General features: G+C 40.7%; 1 protein-coding gene across 3 annotated transcripts; it reads left to right on the top strand.

Moving 5' to 3' along the window:
* Positions 1-1,839: 1,839 nt before the first annotated feature.
* Positions 1,840-19,485, top strand: mybl1 (v-myb avian myeloblastosis viral oncogene homolog-like 1). 3 transcript variants are annotated; one of them, XM_066720597.1, is made up of 16 exons: positions 1,840-2,248; positions 8,585-8,690; positions 9,188-9,259; positions 9,831-9,923; positions 10,797-11,017; positions 11,354-11,537; positions 11,721-11,789; positions 12,879-12,980; positions 13,818-14,054; positions 14,177-14,545; positions 14,722-14,858; positions 15,008-15,122; positions 15,227-15,343; positions 15,474-15,581; positions 15,979-16,161; positions 16,455-19,485. In XM_066720597.1, exons 1-16 carry the CDS (start codon positions 2,226-2,228, stop codon positions 16,578-16,580), a joined length of 2,262 nt encoding a protein of 753 aa, XP_066576694.1. In that variant the 5' UTR covers positions 1,840-2,225; the 3' UTR covers positions 16,581-19,485. The 3 variants fall into 3 exon arrangements, with proteins under 3 accessions (XP_066576694.1, XP_066576711.1, XP_066576703.1); XM_066720614.1 differs by lacking the exon at positions 12,879-12,980 and having other exon boundaries at positions 13,821-14,054; XM_066720606.1 differs by lacking the exon at positions 12,879-12,980.
* The last annotated feature ends 4,451 nt before the right edge of the window (positions 19,486-23,936 follow it).

Genomic DNA, 23,936 nt, shown 5'->3' with positions numbered 1-23,936 from the left:
CATGTTCAAGAAACCAATTTGAAATGATTCGACCTTTGTGACATGGTGAATTATCCTGCTGGAAGTAGCCATCAGAGGATGGGTACATGGTGGTCATAAAGGGATGGACATGGTCAGAAACAATGCTCAGGTAGGCCGTGGCATTTAAACGATGCCCAATTGGCACTAAGGGGCCTAAAGTGTGCCAAGAAAACATCCCCCACACCATTACACCACCACCACCAGCCTGCACAGTGGTAACAAGGCATGATGGATCCATGTTCTCATTCTGTTTACGCCAAATTCTGACTCTACCATCTGAATGGCTCAACAGAAATCGAGACTCATCAGACCAGGCAACATTTTTCCAGTCTTCAACTGTCCAATTTTGGTGAGCTTGTGCAAATTGTAGCCTCTTTTTCCTATTTGTAGTGGAGATGAGTGGTACCCGGTGGGGTCTTCTGCTGTTGTAGCCCATCCGCCTCAAGGTTGTACGTGTTGTGGCTTCACAAATGCTTTGCTGCATACCTCGGTTGTAACGAGTGGTTATTTCAGTCAAAGTTGCTCTTCTATCAGCTTGAATCAGTCGGCCCATTCTCCTCTGACCTCTAGCATCAACAAGGCATTTTCGCCCACAGGACTGCCGCATACTGGATGTTTTTCCCTTTTCACACCATTCTTTGTAAACCCTAGAAATGGTTGTGCGTGAAAATCCCAGTAACTGAGCAGATTGTGAAATACTCAGACCGGCCCGTCTGGCACCAACAACCATGCCACGCTCAAAATTGCTTAAATCACCTTTCTTTCCCATTCAGACATTCAGTTTGGAGTTCAGGAGATTGTCTTGACCAGGACCACACCCCTAAATGCATTGAAGCAACTGCCATGTGATTGGTTGGTTAGATAATTGCATTAATGAGAAATTGAACAGGTGTTCCTAATAATCATTTAGGTGAGTAGATGCCCCATGTTTGAAATGTTTCAAGATAAAATCTTTATAACAATACTTCAGGTCAAACTTGGATTCTTTCAAAATGTGTTCTGTGTAAGTCATTCTGTCATAACAGGGCCTCTCTTTCTAAGCACACGCGAATAGAGCAGTTTCATTATATTCAAATTAAGTATTTACTCGATTAGTAAGCTTAGTGCATAGAGTCTGCATAGAGAAACAAAACAAAAATCAGCATGCACACTAGGGGGAAGCAGCACGTCACTTTAAAGCATTGGGTGTACGGCAATGAAGTGCATTGGAGCCAGGATTTTCATTATTTTTCTTCCCACATGCAAGACAATAGTATTAGATCATCAGAAGACAGATTATGGTTTGCTGGAGAGCTCGAATGTTACCATTAAACCCTTTTTAGGGCATATTCTCAGCACTGTTTACTCTCTGAATTATAGGTCTGTTTCAATAACGTTATTCGTGTCCCAAATTTTCAAGGAGCGTTAAATATATTCACAGTATCCTCATAGGCTTTTTTTTTTCCACCAATACGGTAATTAAAATTTAAAAAAGAAATCCGAGCATAAAGGAAAATAAACGTTTTAACGTATATGAAATATCCGCTCGAGTAAAATACAACAATTGAATGCATTGCCATCAAATGATGAACATGTCCTTGTGCAGCACCATTGTGCTTAACGTTTGTTTTTTTTGGAAATCAGCAACCAGTATATTCGTCAACGCTGCAACTGGCTTACACTGGGGCCTGCACTTTAAATGAACTGCAATTCCCACAATCCTTCGCGGATCCATTCCAGCCCCGCCCATATCACGCTCCCCCGCCTCCGGCCAATCAGCGCCCACACCGCATGCGCAGATTCAAACCCTCTTCCAGAAGGAGGCTGGGCGCGAGAATCGGCGGGATGCACAAAAAAAATCCGAAGTACGAAAATAAGATCAGTGTGCAGTCCAGGAAGGCAGGGCGAGCCGTCATCGAGGCGGGTTAAAACCAGAGAAAATATGCGTAATTCAGTGCCCCAGTGCGGACGCGGGCTGCACCCAGAATAAGTCCTGATTTCAGTCGTATTGAAATCCGTCTAAGTAGCGACACATTTCCAGTACAGTAACAGAAATGTCACCCTGTGTGTGTTGTTTTAACGCTCCTTCAGCGATGGCTAGGCTGCAGTGACAGCGACTGGATTTGACAGTTATTTTGAACAGCAGTATTCGCGGATCCTGACCTAATCTGATCTGAAAGCAGCGGACTGTCCATTTATTAGCTGCGTCTCATCACAGGCTCGCCATGGCCAGCGGGAGGTCGCGCAGGTGAGTCGCCGATTCGCCCACGTTGTGGAGGACGGGACGATCTGCTCCCCGACCTCGTCCTCCACCTCGTCCTTTTTGTGCAGGAGCTGCAGACCTGAATCCAGGAGTTGCCAGATAGGATCCTAATGTGTTTAGGGACACTTGCATTCAATCACGCTGAAGTAAACAACCATTGCGATTATGCATATCTGTATTTCTTCTGACAGAGTTTCGGTTTCGTACACAATCACGTGTTATATGAGGACTTTCTCTTTGACCTGTTGTAATAACCGCAGCACAGGGTGGAGTGAAATAGGCCTGGCGTGAGCTGCAGAGGTGATCGTTTGAGTGTAGATTAACATTTGGGGTGAAATAATTGTTGTAAATCTTCAGTAACTGTAAAAAAAAAAAGTTTCTGCCGACCGTCAGCATTGCCACATCAGCACCTGCTGCCAGACTGACAGCTGCGGCGGCAACAGAGCAGCTCCGACTGCTGTCAGGTCGCCTTATTCTTCTTTTTGACACCTTTGATATCTTTAAAACCTTTCAGCCTATTCGTATAGCATGCTGTAGTCTGCTATAAGGTGTTTGCATCTACTTTTAACTGATTTTAAGTATTGAATACGTAAAAACGTAGGGACTAGATCATCAAAGAGACCCCCCCCCCTACACTGAACACCATATATACTCTTGGAAGTGGGAAACTAATATTTTGTTTTCTGTGTAAGTATTTGCATAGTTTCTGCATTATCATTGGCTTTACAATTTATTGCGCCTTTTACTTGATGCGCAGCCAAGAGCACTTTTTGGGAACTTTTCCAGTTTGCAGGTTCATTTCAATAACTTCTGTTTTAATTTCCAAATGGCACATCCAACCGTATAGAAGAATACATGAATAATGCAATATTATTATTTGGCGGTTGTGAATTACTAGCTGCCTAAGGAAAAAAAAAAATCTGCAATCATTATAATAATCTTGTCCGTTAAATTAGTATTTAGTATTAGTAGTTTTCAAAGCCAACACAATATGCAGCCAAGGGGAATTCCACTTCACCCTTGTCGATTATCTTTCGTGAATAAATTGGATCAGACCTCGCACAATATGTTTTGAATCTGTTACATGTATACAACTTGCAGCATTTGACATGACTACATTCATAAGTTCATAAGTTAACTCCCAAGACGCGCTGTGGTCCGATGTGCATTAGCTTGACATTTAGCATGCCTACAGAAACCATCAGTTTGTTTATTTACTATTGTATTTAACTCACCTCAGTTTCCTTTTTGATAGATCATATTATGCTATATTATAATAAACTTATAACTTAGTGGATGAACTGTTTAAGCAATACTGTTATTCATAGCTAAACATTTGTCCTGTTTTCCTTGATGAGTAATGCAGTAATAACCACATTATAATATACATTCATACACAAATAATGCCAAGCTGTTTCTTAAAAGATTTGAGAGGACCTGCTTCAATAACATGCCCATGGTAGTTTGTTCTGATTCACCTGTAATATGCATTCAGTTTTCACATTATTGCTTCCATGGCTGAATTAAAATGTATTTGATCTCTCTTGTCTCTCTGCACACTGGAGGCAGTTGGGTCAGGTCCCAAAGGCTATTTGTTTTAAGAACCTGCCCTGCTGCATTAGTCTGTGTAGAAACTGTAGTAGCTGCTTCACATTAGATACAGTTTATGGGTTCATAGTAGTGACTTCTTTCTGAAGGAGCATACTTGGAATTACTATTACAGGCCAGTATATTATTTGTAATTTAGTACTCTGCGACTTCATGTGCTTGTTAGGCAACTTCAAGTGGCATACTCTTCCCAGGATCAGATGGAGGGGATATTTAGTTGTTTTTCCTTCAGCTAATCCATTTTTAGAGAGAGAGAATATTTTCCTTTTGATTTTGTTTTCTTAACTGGTCTATCTGCTTTAGGATGTGGAATGTGGTTAAACAGCTAAGAGGTTTCACATTTTTGTTTCCGCACTCCACATAATCTCATAATGGATTTGCTTTAACATAGATTTTACTTTGTGTGTTTCTTTAACCCACAAAGATGTTTATTCTTTAGTTTTTTTATGGGGTGGACGTCTCTTCAAGAAAACCTTTCTTTGTGAATTTGATTGTGTTACTGCACTTTTGAAACGCTTTGAAGTAATTCTCGTGCAAACTGTAAATTGCCCTGGATTAGGGCGTTGACCTAATAATAGTAATAATTTGGCATTTTTAGCCACACTGAAGATTCATGTAACATAACGAGGAACTAAGAAACGTATAGGTCTGATCTGAAACGGTCTGGAAGGCAAGAGCCTCCTTTACCATGTTGTTGAAGCAGAATGAATTGAAATTAATGGATGGGAGAAATAAGACTTGGTACAGTGCAGTGCTTCAGGACATTGGCAATGTAATAAGAAAACCGGAAACAAACCTATTATGGCCAAAGCCAAACTATATTTGTAGCAGCTGTTTGTAAGTGTTATACTGTATTGCACATAAGAATGGGTCCAATGTGCAGATTTGTAATAAAAAGGTATATAAATCGATGGAATCTTGGATAAATGTACAAACCCTTTTTGGCAGCTTCTGTTATTTATATTTGCAGTTTGAGGAAAAATATGATGAAGAGGCCTGTTGAAAATATACACTCTATTATAGATGCTTAGCTTTCTGCTTCAAAGTACTTAATCACTCTATTTTAAAAGCACCACATTAAATTATTAATGTTTTGCAACACAACATGCAATATAGGCCCTATTCTGGAACTACTGACAGTTGATGAGTTTTTATTGATTGATTGATTGATTGATTTTTGACAGAGACTTGACAGACTTTTCTTTCTAAATAAACAAACGTGAACACGATATCGTTTGTCCGTTCATGTGTGACCCACCCTCTAAGCGAAACCATTGTACCAGAGCATAGCGTCAACTAGGCCTACTTAATGGGGCGTCATCAGCAAGATGAGCATCTTGTGTTGTTGTGCGTGAGCAGGGCTAGTGGAGCAGAAGAGCAGCCTGTGGTGTCATTCTGTGTCAGTGTGCTGGGGACAGCTCCTGCCCACTTCAGGGGCCTCATTAAACCCCTTGTTCTGACAGCTTGCATACAGACCTTCCTGCGTCCTAAATCACAATGGCCTCTCTTTACAATAACCTAATCAGATGAATGCCCCCGGGCTTTTTTCTCTTGTTTTAATTTTTTTATTAACTATTATCGGAGGGAATTACTCATCAACGTGTGTTGTACGCACGTGCTAGTTAGCTCTGAGCAATATGCCAGATTAGTTTCCCGCCTGAATTCTGAACATTCACATGTTTCTGTTGTCCCCCCCCCCGCCCTTTCACCTGAACCTTCTTTATGTTTAAACAAAATGCTTTTATTTGTAGAAACATGTCTGTAAGTATATTCTGTAAGAGGATAGCTTTTGTGCTGTTGTTTTGTTCACATTTTTAATTTGTTTATGAATTGGGCACCTTCCCAAATCAATATTGATAATATTAATCAATAATTAATCATATATATATATATATATATATATATATATATATATATATATATATATACATATATATATATATTTGTTCTTTTTTCAAAATATGCATTTAAAATACACAGTTTTATTCTGTTAAACAGCTATCAGTTCTGTTTGCTTTGTGGTCTGAAAAATGCTGGAGTTACACCCTTAGGAGGAACAGGTATAGATTTGAGTGTGGGCATTGTTCTCTCTCTCCCTAGTGGTGCCCACAAATGTGCTACATTCAGGATAGCATGTTTTTACAGTGCATGAGAGGGTGGTCGAGTGTTCATCAGTCTAGACCTATTCAACCAGATTGTGTGGTATAAATGTGATGTAGTTTACAAGAATCCGCAATCTCTTTTAAAAAGTTGAACCAATCCAGGAATGCAGAAGGTGCCCTGTTCCCAGAGATAAAAGCAGTTCGAAATGGCACGCTTTTATTCATTTCAGAGTTAAGTTGTGTAACATTCCATGACAAAAGTTAGTCTTGCAAAAAATTACCAACAGATTGAAGATGGGGCAGCATTTTTCCTCAAAATTGTTTGCCCTCTCTGTGGTTAATGTTTGTTGAGACCTTGATCCTTGTTTCAGTTGACATCCTGCACCTGAACACAGGTTTTCAGGACTTCAGTGTTTTACAGGATAGTGAATAACCCTTTCAGTTTGTATTCTGAGGTTCAGTCTTCTGACCTAATAGAGCACCCTTGCTATGGCTTCTGCAACAACTTACTTTGCCTTTGTTTTTCTTTATTTTTTCCCCAATTTTTAAATCCTTCAATGCCTGTGATTGGTTAAAAAGCAGGGCATTACTGCTGGAAATTAATTTGGAAACAGTTTTTTTTCCTTCTTCTTTCTTTCTTCTTGTTCCTCTTTGGAAAGAGATTTATCCTGTAATTTGATCAGTCTGATCCAGTGCCTTTCTAATTCTTTTATCAGAAGCCAGCAAAGTTAGGCATCACAGGGAAGATCTTAGCCCTTTCATTTCCCAACTGCTTTTTATTTTGTATTTATTTTTATTTTTAACAGATGTTAATTCTAGATTTTTATATTTGAAGGAAAGCCATAGCTGCAATATCATTCTGGCAGTGAAAAAATGGGTTAGGTTGCCTTAACAAATAAATACATCTCTAGCTAAAATGCTTATCTTGAATTTATACTGTTTGAGTTGTGAGTGACCACAACAACATTTCAGAAATGAATGCAGCTTGCTATATAGGTACTGAATGCCCAGTTTGCAGGGAAAAGGTTTTAGTTCTTAACTCTAAGCAGCTTTAGAGATGTGGTGAATCAAAATGTTGGTCAAAGTTGATACTTTCTGAACTATCAGTAGTGGGTGTTATTCACATTTAATCTCATAAGGTTGTTCATTAAGTGAGTAACAGTGAAAGTATTGCGGTGTCAGAGCCAAGACCTGAAAGCAATGAGTAACAGAAGATGGAGATTTTGGTGACTTGGCTCTGTTGTCCAGAATACAGTAAATTGGCTCATCTTATATTGGGGTTCATTTCATTTTTGTCATACCTGACTCCTTTAAATTATAGTGGTTGAATCCTCTGTTGAGAAATAGTAAATATTGGAATATTCCCCAGACTTCCTAACCAGGCCAGGGTTTCCCAGAGTTATATGATGTGGGCTTATTTTTCTAGGTGTTACTAAAGATTTTTATAGTGATTTCACAGTAGACCAATACACAAGAATGCAGCAATGGTGTATCCTGTATCCTGTATTTATATTAATAAGAAAAGCTAAAACACAGGTTGCTTACAGAAATTAATTCCCGAGGCAACACTGTCAGTTCTGTATAAAGAACAAATTATATGCTGAGATAATAAACACGTTTAAATTCCTTTTAATCAGATCCCCTGTTTTTCTATTAAAAATAATAAACATAACTTGTTGTTTAGGTTGTTTTTTAGGGTCACTGCGACAACGCCTATTTTTTCTCCAGATCTGCCGACAAAGCACTTAGGGAACTGTTGCCTGGAAACAGGGCATTCCTGGAGACTGACTATGACACTCAGACAGGCTTTACTGTTGGGGGAAAACCGTGCCAAATATTGAAAACACTCAGAAAGGTGTTTGGGGTTTTTATTTATTTTGAAGTGACCATAGAATTTAATGCATAGAAGCAGTGACTCACATTTAAGGGCTGATTTAATAGAGTGTAACATATAATTTATATAATTGAGCTCAAACGTCAGTTGACTAAAATTGTCTGGTGTCTGATTTAAAGTTATTTAAGTCTCTTTGAATCATGTGCTGTTTCCTGTCAGACACATTTTGCCATTTCAGATTTCCTCATTATTTTAAACATTCAGTGTTAATTAGTGATAATGATGGATTTAGGGTTTTTATTTATGGTGGTGCTTTCTTGTAGTCTGGAAGAAAACTAAAGGAAGATACAAATCTGATACTTGTGAAGCTTTTACTTCTACAAATAGGCTATTCTAAATTGTAGATTTTGTTCTTTGCTTTAAAACCAAAACTTGTATTAAGTGATTATTTACTGGTATGGGGTGTGTGCAGTACTTTATGCTTGTATTTCCGTCATTGATTGTATCTTAACCACTTGTAAATAATGATAGTATCTAAACTAAACAAAAAAAATACCCTTTGCACATTTTAAATTGGAATGAAAAATTAGGGACTGATTAATTTACTGTTTAATGTACTTTTAAGGACAGATACAGAGAGGGTTTTAGGTACTTGCCCTTGTAAAGTACCCAGTCTTTGCCTATAAGATGTTTTGTGGCCTTTGAAATTGGTAATTATTGGTAGCCAAATGCATTTGTGTCTGAGGCTTATTCCTGTGATTTATTTTCTTCTGAAAGTGAGGATGAGGAAGAGGATATGCTCTACGTAGATACTGAAAACAGTCCAAGCGACATGAAGAACTCCAAGAAGCTGATCAACAAGGTCAAGTGGACTCGGGAAGAGGTAATTCACATTGCAATGTAGGCTAATGTTTTAGGGGAGGAAGGGGAAGGTTAAAATGAATATGTGAAACCTCTGATGGTGACGATTCGCACCACATTTTTAAATGTGAAAACCAGCGCCTTCCTATTCACTTAGAATCCCTTCACTCATCACTTTAAAAGAAATCCAAGTTCAACTTAAATTTTCCTGGTGTGAAACCGAACTCAAACTGAAAACAAGTGCAGTAGGTGTGAAAGTGCCCTAAGGATATGTGAACATCCCACTGAATTATATTTCCTGAAAATATGATTGCTTGGCCTGGCTCTTTTGAACGGCAGTAGTTCTAGACCTTAATTTCCTGATACCCCCAAAGTGCAGCCATTTCTTAATTTGCCAATAGTCTTCCCTGAGGGATTGGTGGGGGAAGTGCCTGGTTAATTTATTTCATTCAAATAATTCTGCTCTGTGTTTCTTAAGGGGATAATTGTTGATTTTCTTTCTGTCTTGTGCATTTTAAGGATGAGAAACTCAAAAAACTAGTCGAACAACATGGGACAGAAGCTTGGGGTTTGATCGTGAAATATTTTCCTGTAAGTACTATTTTACATGTCCTATACACCACTACCTCTGATTAAGTCCTTGCACACTGCCCATGCTGGAATATATGACTCACTGGATGAGCTCACAGAGCACATGTTATGTAAAGGTTTTTTCAATGGTGGTGCTTTCTTGTAAAGATATCTATACATACTTTATAAAATAAGCCTAAATGCACTGAGACCTTTGTTGGTATTTTCTGTGAATAAATAGTTTAATAACCATGAACATACAGCTCATTTTGTAATGCACTCTCCTTTGATACAAGTATCTCCAGTAAAAGCAAATAATGACATATCTACATGGAAGTGCTAACATAGTATCCAATAATAAGAACATGAGATGAGGTTACAGTACCAAGGCACTAAATCGACACAGATCGTGTCTGCTGTCTGGCCAGTCATTGATCCTGCGGCTGGTTCTTAACTCCTCAGCAGCAAGACCTGTTGCTTGTTACTGAATTGGGTCACTCATTGTTTAAAATGAGAAGAAACGTGCAATTGTGGGCTGTGCTGGCGGGTCCCAGGTGCTCTGACGTGTCTTTTTTTTGTTTTGCTCTGACAGAAGAGAACAGATGGTCAGTGTCAGCACCGGTGGCAGAAGGTGCTCAACCCAGAGCTGGTGAAAGGGCCCTGGACAAAGGAAGAGGATCAGAGGGTAATGGGAACTGGGGCGTAAACTCGGCCTGGAGACAAAGCTTTTCTAACACTCCACACCGTGCCCTTGTAGCCATTGAGGGCCAAGGGAGCAGACTGCTTCCTACACGTGTCATCACTTAGCTGCCTCTTTATTCATTTTCATTGTCTTTTGCACACACAATGATGATGAAAGGAAAATGAGTCTGCACACCAAATATGTGTTTTGGTGATATCCAGTGAGGGTCTTTTTTGTGTGTGTGGTTTGGCTGCCCCAGTTTCTCTCGGTTATATGCGGGTTTCAGTATGACCTTTTGAAGTTCAGTATTGTTTTGCCTCATATTTTTCCAGCTGAGGTTTCTGTAGCACATTCTCTTCCCCCTGTATTTAGATGTATTGCATAAACTGTGCAGGCTAGGGCTCGCCTACCTGCCTCAGCTCTGCGTTCAAGGACACAGAAGGCTGTCTATGCCTGCCATCTTTAGCACAACGCCTTTCTGGACAGTCTTGCACACTGGCGAAGCACTCAGTGCAATCTCCCAATGCGGGAACAGTGCATTCCTTCGAACTGACTGCATTACATACAGGCTGAAGGAATGTCAGGAATTGTATCTCACTCTTGAGAAACTGCTCTCTGATCTTACAATCTAGCCAGGCACTTTTTGGTAGTAAACAGATGACATATGATTAATTATTCGTAAGACTTTTACTACTCATCAATATGTTTTATTGATTTATTTTTACGGACCAAGCCATATACAATTAGTCACAGACTCCGTAAAAATCAATCAAGAGTCATTAGGATTGACAATTTCAGAGACCAATCAAAAATCAGAACTCTGATGAGCACGTGTTTAGGCTTCCTGTAAACCCTCGTGTGTTTGTCCCTGTCCAGGTCATCGAGTTGGTGCATAAGTATGGTCCCAAGCGCTGGTCTGTTATTGCCAAGCACCTGCAGGGGAGGATTGGGAAGCAGTGCAGGGAGAGATGGCACAACCACCTCAACCCAGAGGTCAAGAAGTCCTCCTGGACTGAAGAGGAGGACCGCATCATCTTCGAAGCCCACCAACGCCTAGGAAACCGCTGGGCAGAAATTTCCAAACTCTTACCTGGCAGGTGTGCTGCACTTTCATGTTACTGTGAGACACTGTTGATTTGGGGCTATATCGAATATAATTTCCAACAGAAGAATCCAGTTTCATGGGAGCATATAGAGTTCCCCAGTACAGCCAGGTAGCCCAATGTAGAGTTTTTCATTTATTTTCTCAAAATTGTAAATGATGATGTTGTAATCCTATAGTCTTGTTAGATCTTAGTTTCCATGAAAAACTTAACGTGAAAAACAAAGAACTTATGTTTTTTAAATGTGTTGACAAGTGATTTAAAGCCTGATTTAAAAGCAAACAAACATCACAATCTTAAATTGACCATCTCTATTGGTGCTGACTATAGGACAGACAACTCAATCAAGAACCATTGGAACTCGACAATGAGGAGGAAGGTGGAGCATGAAGGGTATCTCCAGGAGGGGTCTATGTACAAGTCCAAGCAAGCAGCCAAGAGACGCCCCAAACCCTACACCAATATGGAATCACTGCAAACCCACAATCAGTTTGTCATGACTTTCCCTGCACAGGTAAACATTCTCATTGATTAATGACATTAATTAATCCTGAACTTCACACCACAAGCAGATCTCACTGATATGGTGACGATGGAGGTTCTGCTGCCTGCCTTTGTAAAAGCATATGCAGAAGCCGCTTAGAGCTGCAATGTCTGTCCAGCTCACCCTGCCCATGTGCTTTTTGTTTTGTGAAAGATTGCCGGGTACTCCTTCAGCTCTGCAGATGTGAGATGTGTGGAAGAAGTGGCTGAGGCCTTTGAGTCCGTAAGTAGCTTTCTGCAGGCTGTTGTGTGCTTCCTGGGCCGGTCTTTTCTGTGGCTACTTACTCTTCTTTGTCATTTTAATCTTTGCTTCTTGTGGGTATCAAAAATTGACCAGTCTTTCTGTTTTTTGTTTTCCTTTGTGTGTGTGTGTGTTTGTGTGTTTTAACAACCTGTATTGAACCTCTGCCCTTGGGTATTCTAATTGGGTCTTTATCTGAGTTCTCATTGATGCATCACAATCTAAAAATGTTTGAAGCCTTTTCAAGCTTCAGTGTGTTGAGGCGTATATGAAAAAAATGGTAAAACGTGTTCCCATGCTGTTATGCAGCCTTTGAAAGCTGCTGTCTACTAATTTGGAATGCCCTAAATAGGCTAACTCTTCTTCACCATTGGTTTTTCAAGAGACCCACATTCCACAAAAATATATTAATACCTTTGAGCCCACTTAATGCTTTATTGACATCAACTTAATATCGTTTACTCATGTTAATAAGTTTATTCACAGTTTAATGCATTAACTGAGTTAGTAACACCTGCTCTGCCTTAATGCAGATGAGATAGTTATGCTGTAACCCCTGGTATGTTCCTGCCATTGCACAATCATTGTTTTGTTCACCATTGTTTTTTTATTTGTTTGTCGCATTAAAGGACACGTTTTCAAATCTGGCAGTTCCTCCCAGATTTCATGTTTGTATTGTTTAACACACTTCCTAGATCTCAAATGAAGCAGAAATAGGACTAAATTTAGTTATGCAGCAAGGTCACTTAAACAAGAGAGAGTTTAACACTTGTCTGTGAACGTCTGGGAGTCATTCATTTGTTTTATTGAGTGGAAAGGTAAACGAAGAAGAGTCGCACAGCTTTCTCAAGCATCTAGGGTTTTACACAAGCATAACGCTGGCAGTCAGAGATGTTCAGTCTGTTCTCTCCCATCCCTTCCTTCGATGCATCTCTGAAAACTTGGATGCGGCCAGCTCTCTGCATTGTATCTTCAATAACAACGTGTCAAGTAAACCAAATGTTTCCCCGTCTCTCTTCCTTTCCCTTCCCATCCTTTCCTTTCCTGTCTTGTTCCACGTATTTATTGCAGCAGCCATGCCATGATGATCCTGATAAGGAACAAAGAATTAAGGAACTTGAGCTGCTGCTTATGTCAGCTGAGAATGAAGTCAGAAGAAAGGGAGCCTCATGTGTAAGGACATTGTGTGTGCGCGCCCACAGCCCCTTAGACCGCTTAGTCTCCTCATTTCCATCTCACCCACTCATCCAGCTCCTGTTAGCTCTGCTTCGTAGTCCCGCTAACAGCTTCCTGGCGATTTTGCAGTGAACGGTCATTAACTGCTTGTTTTGCACAGCAGCAGGAATGCACAGTGTGTTTGTGGATTAGGCCTGTACCAATAGGGACCGGGCAAGCTCCTTTTGGTATCTACTTTGGGGCCGTGCTGCACCGAAGTCCTGTTCTGACTGAATCGGTTTCCAAGCATGAAATAGGAGAAATAAATGAACTTCTTCACTTCAGATTCCATCTTAATTTAATCCGTTAAACTGAGAAATTGCGCACTTATTCAGCCAAATGAAAATGGCGCCTTTTTGAGTCAGCACCACGTCTTGAGCATTGCTGCTGTCGTCTTAGATGTGTGAGGAATAAAAACCCCCTTTGAAGTTCCAAAATCATATCAGAGGCATCGATTATAGTGAATGACTGAGGGCTGCTTTGACTGTTCCCGATTTGAACCCAATTCCGGACATGGAATAGTAGGCTTAGTTTGTTTCATCCCAGAGTTATTTGTAACTGTGGCTGCAGTTACAATTCCATGTTCATTCCCATATCCGGTTCCTGTGTCTGGGTGCCTGGTGAGGACGTTTTGATCCTGACCTGAGCTCCCATCTTCTCAGCCCTTCACCCTTTCCTCAGCCACACAGCTTGTTTGCTTTGTGGCCTGACATGGATTCAAACTCTGGGCACCAAGGTTTGAAGTCCATGCGTTGGTACTCACCTTTGACTTTCTGATTTCCCTCCTGTTGGCAGCAGACTGAAAGGCACTCGAGCTGGTCTAGCAGCATGACTGATGAGGGTATGACCAACTCCACCATGAGCAGCATGGATGACCAGAGCCTGGACTTCGGTCGAGCTGAGGAGACTCCCAGGCCGGCAGCCTCCTCACAAGTGTCTCCCAGCAAGTTCCTCGCTGTGGAAGCCAGTGCCGTCCTGTCATCCTTACAGACAATTCCAGAGTTCGCTGAAACGCTGGAGCTTATAGACTCGGTGAGGCTTTTGTTGTGCTACTCCCGCCTGAGCCATTACAGAAATCGGGAATGACACATTTTATCATTTTGCTCACTACACCTTTAGCGTAAGTAACTAAGTGTGTTTGCTTTCCCTAACAGGATCCCGTGGCCTGGAGTGAAATGGCCAGCTTCAGCCTCTCCGAAGTCGTCTCACCGATGAAACGCAGCACTTCCTTTACACACAGCCAGGAGGGCGACCTGGGGCATGTAGGCTTCCAGTTCAACGCCACTGCCATATCTGACATAAGCAAAAACTGCAGCACTACCAGCCATAGGGAGCTCATTCCCTTAACCTCACCCATCGTGGCCAAGTTCAGCACGCCTCCCTCCATCCTCAGGAAGAAGAGGAGGGATAGAGGGGACCACTCTCCCGCCAGCGAAAGCAACGCTGCTCCCACCTTCTTGGATACAAGCAGCGCTTCCCCCAAAAACACTCCTGTCAAAGCACTGCCCTTCTCCCCCTCACAGGTTAGATGCAAGTATACGGTCTTCAGGATTTGAAAACAGCTGCTTGGCAGGAGTTTCTGAATATTTTGTTTAAAACTAGATTATGATGGACTTAAATGAGAATTGTTACTCTGCTACAACGGCGATCATTACATTTTCTTACTTTGTCTTTTATTTTGTTTTTTACCCTTGAATAGTTCTTCAACATTTCGGGGAATGAAAATTTAAATCTTGACAACCCAGCACTTACATCCACGCCTGTGTGTGGACAGAAGTGTCTCACCACTCCACTGCAGAAGGAAATGACCCCTAAGCATCAGAAAGAAAATGCAGGGTAGGTTGGCCATTTCCTGGTGGTTAAATCCTGGCAAAATCTTACAAACTATGAATTGGCCTTCATTAAATATATATATATATATATATATATATATATATATATATATATATATATATTGTCTAGTTTTAATGGCCACCTCTCCACAGGTTCAGGACCCCTAAAATTCGAAAATCTCTTTTGGGTCCCACTCCAAGAACCCCAACACCCTTTAAGAATGCACTGGCTGCCCAAGAGAAGATGTATGGGCCTTTGAAAATGGTGGTAAGTTTGTATAAACCTTGAAACCTTGAAAATTAGAGACACGTTTTGTGTTCCCTCTGCTCTCGTGGGTTTCTGACCATGTCTGTGCTTCTGGTATGTTTCAGCCTCAGCCTCTGGCCTTCCTTGAGGAGGACATTAGAGAGGTGATGAAAGAAGAGATGGGGACAGACATATTTACCCGGGATGAACTGGAGCCCGAATTCAGAGCTTGGAGACATGAGGTAATCTGTAATTCCCCTTAACTTGCCATCCTTGGTGTTTGAGGCAACATAACTTGTAGATTTAGTAGTGTACCAGTAAACCTTTAATCTTTTGTTGTCTCTCATAAACACTTTTTTTTTTAAATCCCAGCACAATGCTCCAGCCAGGAAAGTAAGAAAGTCCCTCGTTTTGGATTCCTGGGGAAAAGATGACCTTCATGTTCAGTTATTCCCCCAAGAACAAGTTTCTAATGCACAGGTAAGTTCAGCTGTGTCTCTTTGTGTGTTTGTGTTGTTTTTAATTTACCTCTGTCTTAACCTTTAGCAACCCAGTGTGACATGTATGTGTGTTACTTGCGACTTTTCCTTTGCCTTTCCCTCTCTTTAGCACTGTATCATGTCTGCACTTGATAGCTCATTGCACTAGGATGTATGTGTTTTGTATTTTGTACCGATTGTATTAATGCACTTCGTAATGCTTTAGTTGAGCTGTGAGAGCAAATGGCGGTGTTACGCTAGATTGTTAGTTAAATTTCAATTGGCCTCCGACACCAAACAAAGTAAGAGGATAAAGAAACGAACGAGGTGCCTTTCACGGAAGTCTCCATTCGTCTGTGTCTGGGAGTGTAAGCACATCCTCTCTCTCCCACCTCCAGGCCGAGGACCTCCTCACCAGCTCCCTGCTGATGACCCCCTTATTGGAGAAGGACAACCGAGAAGATTCCCCTGGCGTGGTGGTGAAGGAAGAACCGTGCACTCCGGCCGCAACTTTCAGCCCATCCGTGAAAAAGGAGAGCCTTCCTGCACACAGGAATTTAAGATTCGACACTCCCATGCAGGTAAATCCTTCATTCGCAAGTTTCTCCTTGTTGCTGTGGAAATATTACCAGATCTTAGGATAAAGTGCATTGAAGACTTTTTTTGAGGCTTTGAGACTTGACATCCTTCTAGCCACTCATTCTCTTAGGGCAATATCTGACAGGATTTCTGCTGAATGACTTGGACAGTGCTCTGGTTCATTGTTGTCCCTTGTGGTCATCGCCGTCACCCTCAGTTTATTCGTCTGTTTATTAATTTCTGCAGACACCGGAAAGAAAATTGCATGGTGACTTGTTTTTCACGCTCTCAACAGATGAACAGCGAATGGGAAACTGTGGTGTACGGAAAGACTGAGGACCAGCTCATCATGACAGAACAAGCCAGGAAGTATCTCAACTCGTACACCAGCGGCTGCACTTCCAGAGCGCTGGTGCTCTGATTCCCAGCTCAGCCTGGCCAGCACTGGCAGACTGACCACCGCTACACTACAGAGTGAATTAGCCTGAGCAATAGTACAGACGTAACACGGCACTCGAAGGAAGATTTAACACTCTAGACAGTTTTTGTTTTAGGAAACTAAAGATCTAATGATGGCCCATCTGTAACAGAATGTATTAGACCATGGCTGTTCATTTAAGCAAGCAGCAGCAAATACATTTTTATTATTTTGACAGAAGTGCATTCCTCTTCAGCTCTTGGTTATAAGATTTTTGTTATTATTTTTAATTTCCTGTGCTTTTTCCTACATTATTTTAGGAGAGAAGTTATATTATTTTCTGAAATTAAACCGATCCAGAGATGCCAGTTTGCCTAGAACAAAATTGTCAGGTTTTTTGTATATGCCGTCCTCCTCATAACAGAACCTACTTTATCGACTATCTAGGAGAGTGTACAGGTACTATACTAATTCTGAAATCGATTGAGGCTCGAGAGGTGCACAGAGGTTATGCTGATTTCTTTGCTTGTACAGACATCCTAATTTTGGAAATGTTCTGCCTACAGCGAACATCTCGAACAAATTGAAATATATTACAACTGCCATTTGAATTGTAAAGACAACAAATTGTAAAGCACTATGTTATATCTTAATGAAACCGCTTGCATAAGGGTTATATTGTTTCTGCTTCTATATAATTGCCTGTTTAAAAATAACTTATAACAGCTGATACAGAGTCTTAAGGAAAGGAAAAGCACTGTTAACATTGCACTACTGGTCTCGGTATGCTGAGGAAAGGAAAAGGAACTAGTAAAATGTTTAGGAGCAACAGGATAGCACTTGAAATGTGATTGTATCAACTCGATGCAAAGAAGTTTGTTCTCCTTCACAGTATTTCTTTTAGGAGTCTCATACAGAGACGTTTATTGAATGTATTGTACAGCGTGTAACCACAGAGAAACGTTGTAAATTGGGAAGGTACCTTTGTCTAATTTATTTTCTGCTCTAAAGCTCAAATGTGTATATTTATGTATATTAGACATCTCGAAGTCTTTCTGCTGTTTCCTGTAAAGATATCCTACCTGAGTTGGCAACCTGGTTGCAGCAACACCCTGTCACTTCTTTCCAGACTGTAAAATTTTAACCTTTATGGCTAATATTGCACCAGCTGCAAATTACCTAGCTGCACTTCCATGGTATTTGACAGGAGCAGGTGTATAGCGAAGTTGGATTTCTTGATTGTGTAGGGCTGTAGGTTTTATTTATTAAATGTTTAATTATTTATTTTGACGTTTTTCGTGATTGTTTTTCATTAAAACTGAGTCACATTATTTGGCAACCTATGTGTAAAATCTCTACATAGCTGACATGCAATGTAACAAAATCAAATCAAATCACTGCCACCAAATTTTCACCGATCAGTTCTCACTGTACAAAAATGATTGTTTACCTGTAGTGTGGATATTTGTTTACTTCCAAGATGTAGCAAAATGATCTGAAGTTTTTTTTCCCCCAAGTTCTCGGATCTAAATCCCATTTATTCTGTACAGGTAGCAGCATTCGGCTTCAGAAGTCTAAATGTAGGCAATTTGCACTTTTATTGTTTGAATATAAATTTCTGTTTTTGCTTTTGATACAGTCTTTTTTTGTAATTATTAGCTGGTGATGTTGGCTGGATATAATTGTGTGCATGAAAAACAACACTGACATTTAAAAGAAAAAAAACGAATACTGTCATATGTATATGAGCAATTTGATATTGACTCTTCCTCCCATTCTCTGAGGTGTGCTGCTGTGAATAATAGCAGGGTATGCTTGCTGCTACTGAGAGATGGAAAGAGAGAGCACATGATGCACTGCATATACAATCGAAAGCAAATCTATAGGATGGAAACAAAGAGGTTGTACTCCTCTGCCAGTTTACACCAGATCTGACACTCATGGTCTTCAGTTACAGGTACGCCATGTAAAGCAAAACAAAACTTTAGGTAACTGTGCGGTATGTCTGGTTTTCCATACTGGGGCTGTGAACGCTTTGATGGTTAAAAAAAAAGATGTAATAATTGAGTAGATCTTTGAAAATTCCCAGACTTAGTGTTTTATCTATTTTCTGGATTCCACATTTAAACACATACAAATAACGCAGTATTTGTTTTTATATATTTTTTTTTACATTTTTAGGAATGTATTTACAACTTCTTAAGCTATTCATCAGCAGTGCAGGAGCTGCTGGCAGTGACACCCTAGGGTTCAAAAGGCCCCTCTGTGTTTGAGATGGAGACCCATTCTGTTTTCTGCTTACTGCTAATTTTTTTTTGTTTAATATTTAACATTTGTGACTGTAAGACTCCATAAGTGTACACACTAGCGTACTAGGGAGGTAACCATAGAAACTCACAGACAAAGCCTGTGAATGGTTTGCGACATTATATTCCAGAGGATGAGGGAAACTGAATCATCTAACCCAATCACAATCCGTTAAAATATTCAAATGTGGATATCGATTGAAACTTGGGTGACAGCTAAAGGTCTTGTGTTTGTTTTTTGTCTATTTTGCTTTTGCGTGGAAGATTGTAATATTTTTGTTTTGTCTTTAGATCACTTTAAGTTGCATTTTTAACATTTTGTGCTTTAATACCCCATCGCCTAATTTTAGGTTTTAAGGGAAGTAAGTACATGTAGCAGTTATAATCTGTAGGAACAGACAGCTGACTTCTTACAATGTATTTCATGTTGCAGATGCAACACTCGCATTATTTTTGTTCAAGTATTTCAAAAATCCTATTATTCTGTACTGCCGAAGGATTGTTACACATGCCTTATATCCACCAGTGCCATAGAACCTATACAGACTGCCTCTGTAATGCATGTACTTCATATTAAACAATAAAATGCTGTATGCAACAAATCGCAAGTGCATCTGTGTGCTTTGTTTTACATCAAACACATTGAAAAGGCCAAGGGGATCATTAAAATCACAAAAAATCCATTAAAAAGTTATACCAGATACCTTTGTTATAACTTTCAAGATTGAATTTGTTCATATGCCTCACTGAAAATGTTACTAAACTGGTTTAACATAATGAGAAACTAATATGCTGTTTTTTGGTCAGAAAATAAATGCTTTTACTTTGTCATTAAAACTCTCTAAATGTGATTCTTGGTTGGCTTAAAATGAAAGTTGACCGTGACATTTAATGGTGGGAAGTACTTGCCATGTCATTACCGCAAGAAATAAAATTAAAATGGAATCCTCTTTCTCCCACTGAAGAGTTAGTTCAGCTTTATCAGATAATTTTCATCTTAACTTCTAGGCTTGGCAGCCATGAAGTCCAATCTCAGCAAGCAATCAGCTCTAATACATCAATTATTGCATCCATTCATTGGTTCTTGCTTAATTGTAATGTTTCTGCTCTCCCCTCTTCTATAATATTATCATCTCTATACACTCACCTAAAGGATTATTAGGAACACCATACTAATACTGTGTTTGACCCCCTTTCGCCTTCAGAACTGCCTTAATTCTACGTGGCATTGATTCAACAAGGTGCTGAAAGCATTCTTTAGAAATGTTGGCCCATATTGATAGGATAGCATCTTGCAGTTGATGGAGATTTGTGGGATGCACATCCAGGGCACGAAGCTGCCGTTCCACCACATCCCAAAGATGCTCTATTGGGTTGAGATCTGGTGACTGTGGGGGCCAGTTTAGTACAGTGAACTCGTTGTCATGTTCAAGAAACCAATTTGAAATGATTCGACCTTTGTGACATGGTGCATTATCCTGCTGGAAGTAGCCATCAGAGGATGGGTACATGGTGGTCATAAAGGGATGGACATGGTCAGAAACAATGCTCAGGTAGGCCGTGGCATTTAAACGATGCCCAATTGGCACTAAGGGGCCTAAAGTGTGCCAAGAAAACATCCCCCACACCATTACACCACCACCACCAGCCTGCACAGTGGTAACAAGGCATGATGGATCCATGTTCTCATTCTGTTCATGCCAAATTCTGACTCTACCATCTGAATGGCTCAACAGAAATCGAGACTCATCAGACCAGGCAACATTTTTCCAGTCTTCAACTGTCCAATTTTGGTGAGCTTGTGCAAATTGTAGCCTCTTTTTCCTATTTGTAGTGGAGATGAGTGGTACCCGGTGGGGTCTTCTGCTGTTGTAGCCCATCCGCCTCAAGGTTGTACGTGTTGTGGCTTCACAAATGCTTTGCTGCATACCTCGGTTGTAACGAGTGGTTATTTCAGTCAAAGTTTCTCTTCTATCAGCTTGAATCAGTCGGCCCATTCTCCTCCGACCTCTAGCATCAACAAGGCATTTTCGCCCACAGGACTGCCGCATACTGGATGTTTTTCCCTTTTCACACCATTCTTTGTAAACCCTAGAAATGGTTGTGCGTGAAAATCCCAGTAACTGAGCAGATTGTGAAATACTCAGACCGGCCCGTCTGGCACCAACAACCATGCCACGCTCAAAATTGCTTAAATCACCTTTCTTTCCCATTCAGACATTCAGTTTGGAGTTCAGGAGATTGTCTTGACCAGGACCACAGCCCTAAATGCATTGAAGCAACTGCCATGTGATTGGTTGTTTAGATAATTGCATTAATGAGAAATTGAACAGGTGTTCCTAATAATCCTTTAGGTGAGTGTATGTCAACCTGATAGTTGTAGCTGGTGACTGAAACATTCACACTGCAATTTTAACACACTAAATTCATATGCTTTTTGGCTGATTATGGAAAAACAAATGCATTGTTTAAAAATTGTAGTTATTTTTAAGGCACGGTTTGATTTTGTTTGGTAATTCTTCCCAGGCAGTGTTGTGCATCCTCCATTTCCTCTGGATTATTGATTATTGAGAATTTGCACACCTGCATTTGGCCTCTCTTCACGTGGTGAAATGTGAGCAGTGACATGTGCGTCTCTAGATTAATGTATGTCAGTCATTTAGTATGATTAATCTCCAGTGTTGGGAATAGTACAGTGCCTTGCGAAAGTATTCACCCCCTTGGCATTTTTCCTATTTTGTTGCCTTACAACTTGGAATTAAAATTGATTTTTTGGGGGTTTGTATCATTTGATTCACACAACATGCCTACCACTTTGAAGATGCAAAATATTTTTTATTGGGAAACAAACAAGAAATAAGACAAAAAAAAAAAACAGAAAACATGAGCATGCATAACTGTTCACCCCCCCAAAGTCAGTACTTTGTAGAGCCATCTTTTGCAGCAATTACAGCCACTGGGATGTTTGCCCATTCTTCAAGGCAAAACTGCTCCGGCTCCTTTGAGTTGGATGGGTTCTGCTGGTGTACAGCAATCATTAAGTCATACCACAGATTCTCAATTGGACTGAGGTCTGGGCTTTGACTAGGCCATTCCAAGACATTGAAATGTTTCCCCTTAAACCACTCGAGTGTTGCTTAAGCAGTACGCTTAGGGTCATTGTCCTGCTGGAAGGTGAACCTCCGTCCCAGTCTCAAATCTCTGGAAGACAAACAGATTTCCCTAAAAAATTTCCCTGTATTTAGCGCCATCCATCATTCCTTCAATTCTGACCAGTTTCCCAGCCCCTGTCGATGAAAAACATCCCCACAGCATGATGCTGCCACCACCATGCTGTGATGAGAGGTGTTGGGTTTGCGCCAGACATAGCGTTTTCCTTGATGGCCAAATAGCAAAAAGTATCTTCTTCCATATGTTTGGGGAGTCTCCCACATGCGTTTTGGCAAACAGCAAATGTGTTTGCTCATTTTTTCTTGAAGCAATGGCTTTTTTTTGGCCACTCTTCTGTAAACCCAGCTCTGTGGAGTGAACGGCTTAAAGTGGCCCTATGGACAGACACTCCGATTGGGGAGGGGGTTATTTGAAAAGATACCGCAGCTTGTGTGTTGAATCTCTGCTGTGGAGCTTTGCAGCTCCTTCAGGGTTATCTTTGGTCTCTTTGTTGCCTCTCTGATTAATGCCCTCCTTGCCTGGTCCGTGAGTTTTGGTGGGCGGCCCTCTCTTGGCAGGTTTGTTGTGGTGCCATATTCTTTCCATTTTTTAATAATGGATTTAATGTTGCTCCGTGGGATGTTCAAAGTTTTGGATATTTTTTTTATAACCCAACCCTGATCTGTACTTCTCCAACAACTTTGTCCCTGAACTGTTTGGGGCGCTCCTTGGTCTTCATGGTGCTGCTTGCTTGCTTGCTTGCTTGCTTGCTTGCTTGCTTGCTTGCTTGCTTGCTTGCTTGCTTGCTTGCTTGCTTGCTTGCTTGCTTGCTTGCTGGTGCCGCTTGCTTGATGGTGTTGCAGACTCCGGGGCCTTTCAGAACAGGTGTATATATACTGAGATCATGTGACAGATCATGTGACACTTTGATTGCACACAGGTGGACTTTATTTAACTAATTATGTGACTTCTGAAGGTAATTGGTTGCACCACATCTTATTTAGGGGCTTCATAGCAAAGGGAGTGAATACGTATGCATGCACCACTTTGCTGTTTATTATTTTTTATAATTTTTAAAAACAAGTTATTTTTTTTCATTTCACTTAATCAATTTGGACTATTTTGTGTATGTCCATTACATTAAATCAAAATAAAAATCCATTTAAATTACAGGTTGTAAATGCAACAAAATAGGGAAAACGCCAAGGGGGGTGAATACTTTTGCAAGGCACTGTATCTGGATTAGATCTATTCAGAGCCGATTGTTTTCAGAGCCCCAGTGCTCTGGATCAGATGTGCTGTCCTGGGCGGTCCTCAGTGTCGAGGGCTGTGTCTGCGGCCTGACCTCCTCTCCTCCTGACTGGGGGGGGTATTCTCTTAGCCCAGGCTCTCCGCTTTCGGGGTCACCAGCCCTCCTCCCGCACAGAGGGCCCTCCACAGGTCATCTGCTCGGGGTAAAGGCACCCACTCGAGCGTGAAATAATGCCTTTTGGCTTCATTGTTCTGTAAGTCTGTTAGTTTTACAGTCACATGCACTCAATTGATTCTGAATGGAGGGACACACTGCCCGATCAACATGCCTTCTGCTTCTGAAAGGCAATACAATCACACAAAGCACATGTGCGCTGAATCATGCGCTGTCCTGTCATGGCGTCACACTATGTACACTGCTTTACATCCATGTCTTCAACCCGGGGAACCATTTTCTGCTGGTTTCCTCAGCCAAAGATAGACCATTTGTTTTTTTATTTTTATTTTTAACAGTTAAACATTTAAACAGTGCATTGACTTACAGCTGTGGCAACGCTCCACAATGTCAGTTTGCAGAGGTGTATCTCCAATTATGGAAATTAACTGTGCCAGATGACTTATCAGTTTGTTTCCAACAGTTTAACAGCAATGT

This window comes from Amia ocellicauda, chromosome 2 (genome assembly GCF_036373705.1).
Source record: "Amia ocellicauda isolate fAmiCal2 chromosome 2, fAmiCal2.hap1, whole genome shotgun sequence".
Taxonomy (NCBI): domain Eukaryota; kingdom Metazoa; phylum Chordata; class Actinopteri; order Amiiformes; family Amiidae; genus Amia; species Amia ocellicauda.
This window is presented reverse-complemented; position numbering and strand designations above follow the sequence as displayed.

Bases quoted from the DNA above. Each gene is read 5' to 3' on its own strand.
- mybl1 (XM_066720597.1), top strand. From the start codon at position 2,226: ATGGCCAGCGGGAGGTCGCGCAG. The intron at 2,249-8,584 runs GTGAGTCGCCGA...TTCTTCTGAAAG, and splicing joins GCCAGCGGGAGGTCGCGCAG to TGAGGATGAGGAAGAGGATA. The intron at 14,055-14,176 runs GTGAGGCTTTTG...TTTCCCTAACAG, and splicing joins CGCTGGAGCTTATAGACTCG to GATCCCGTGGCCTGGAGTGA.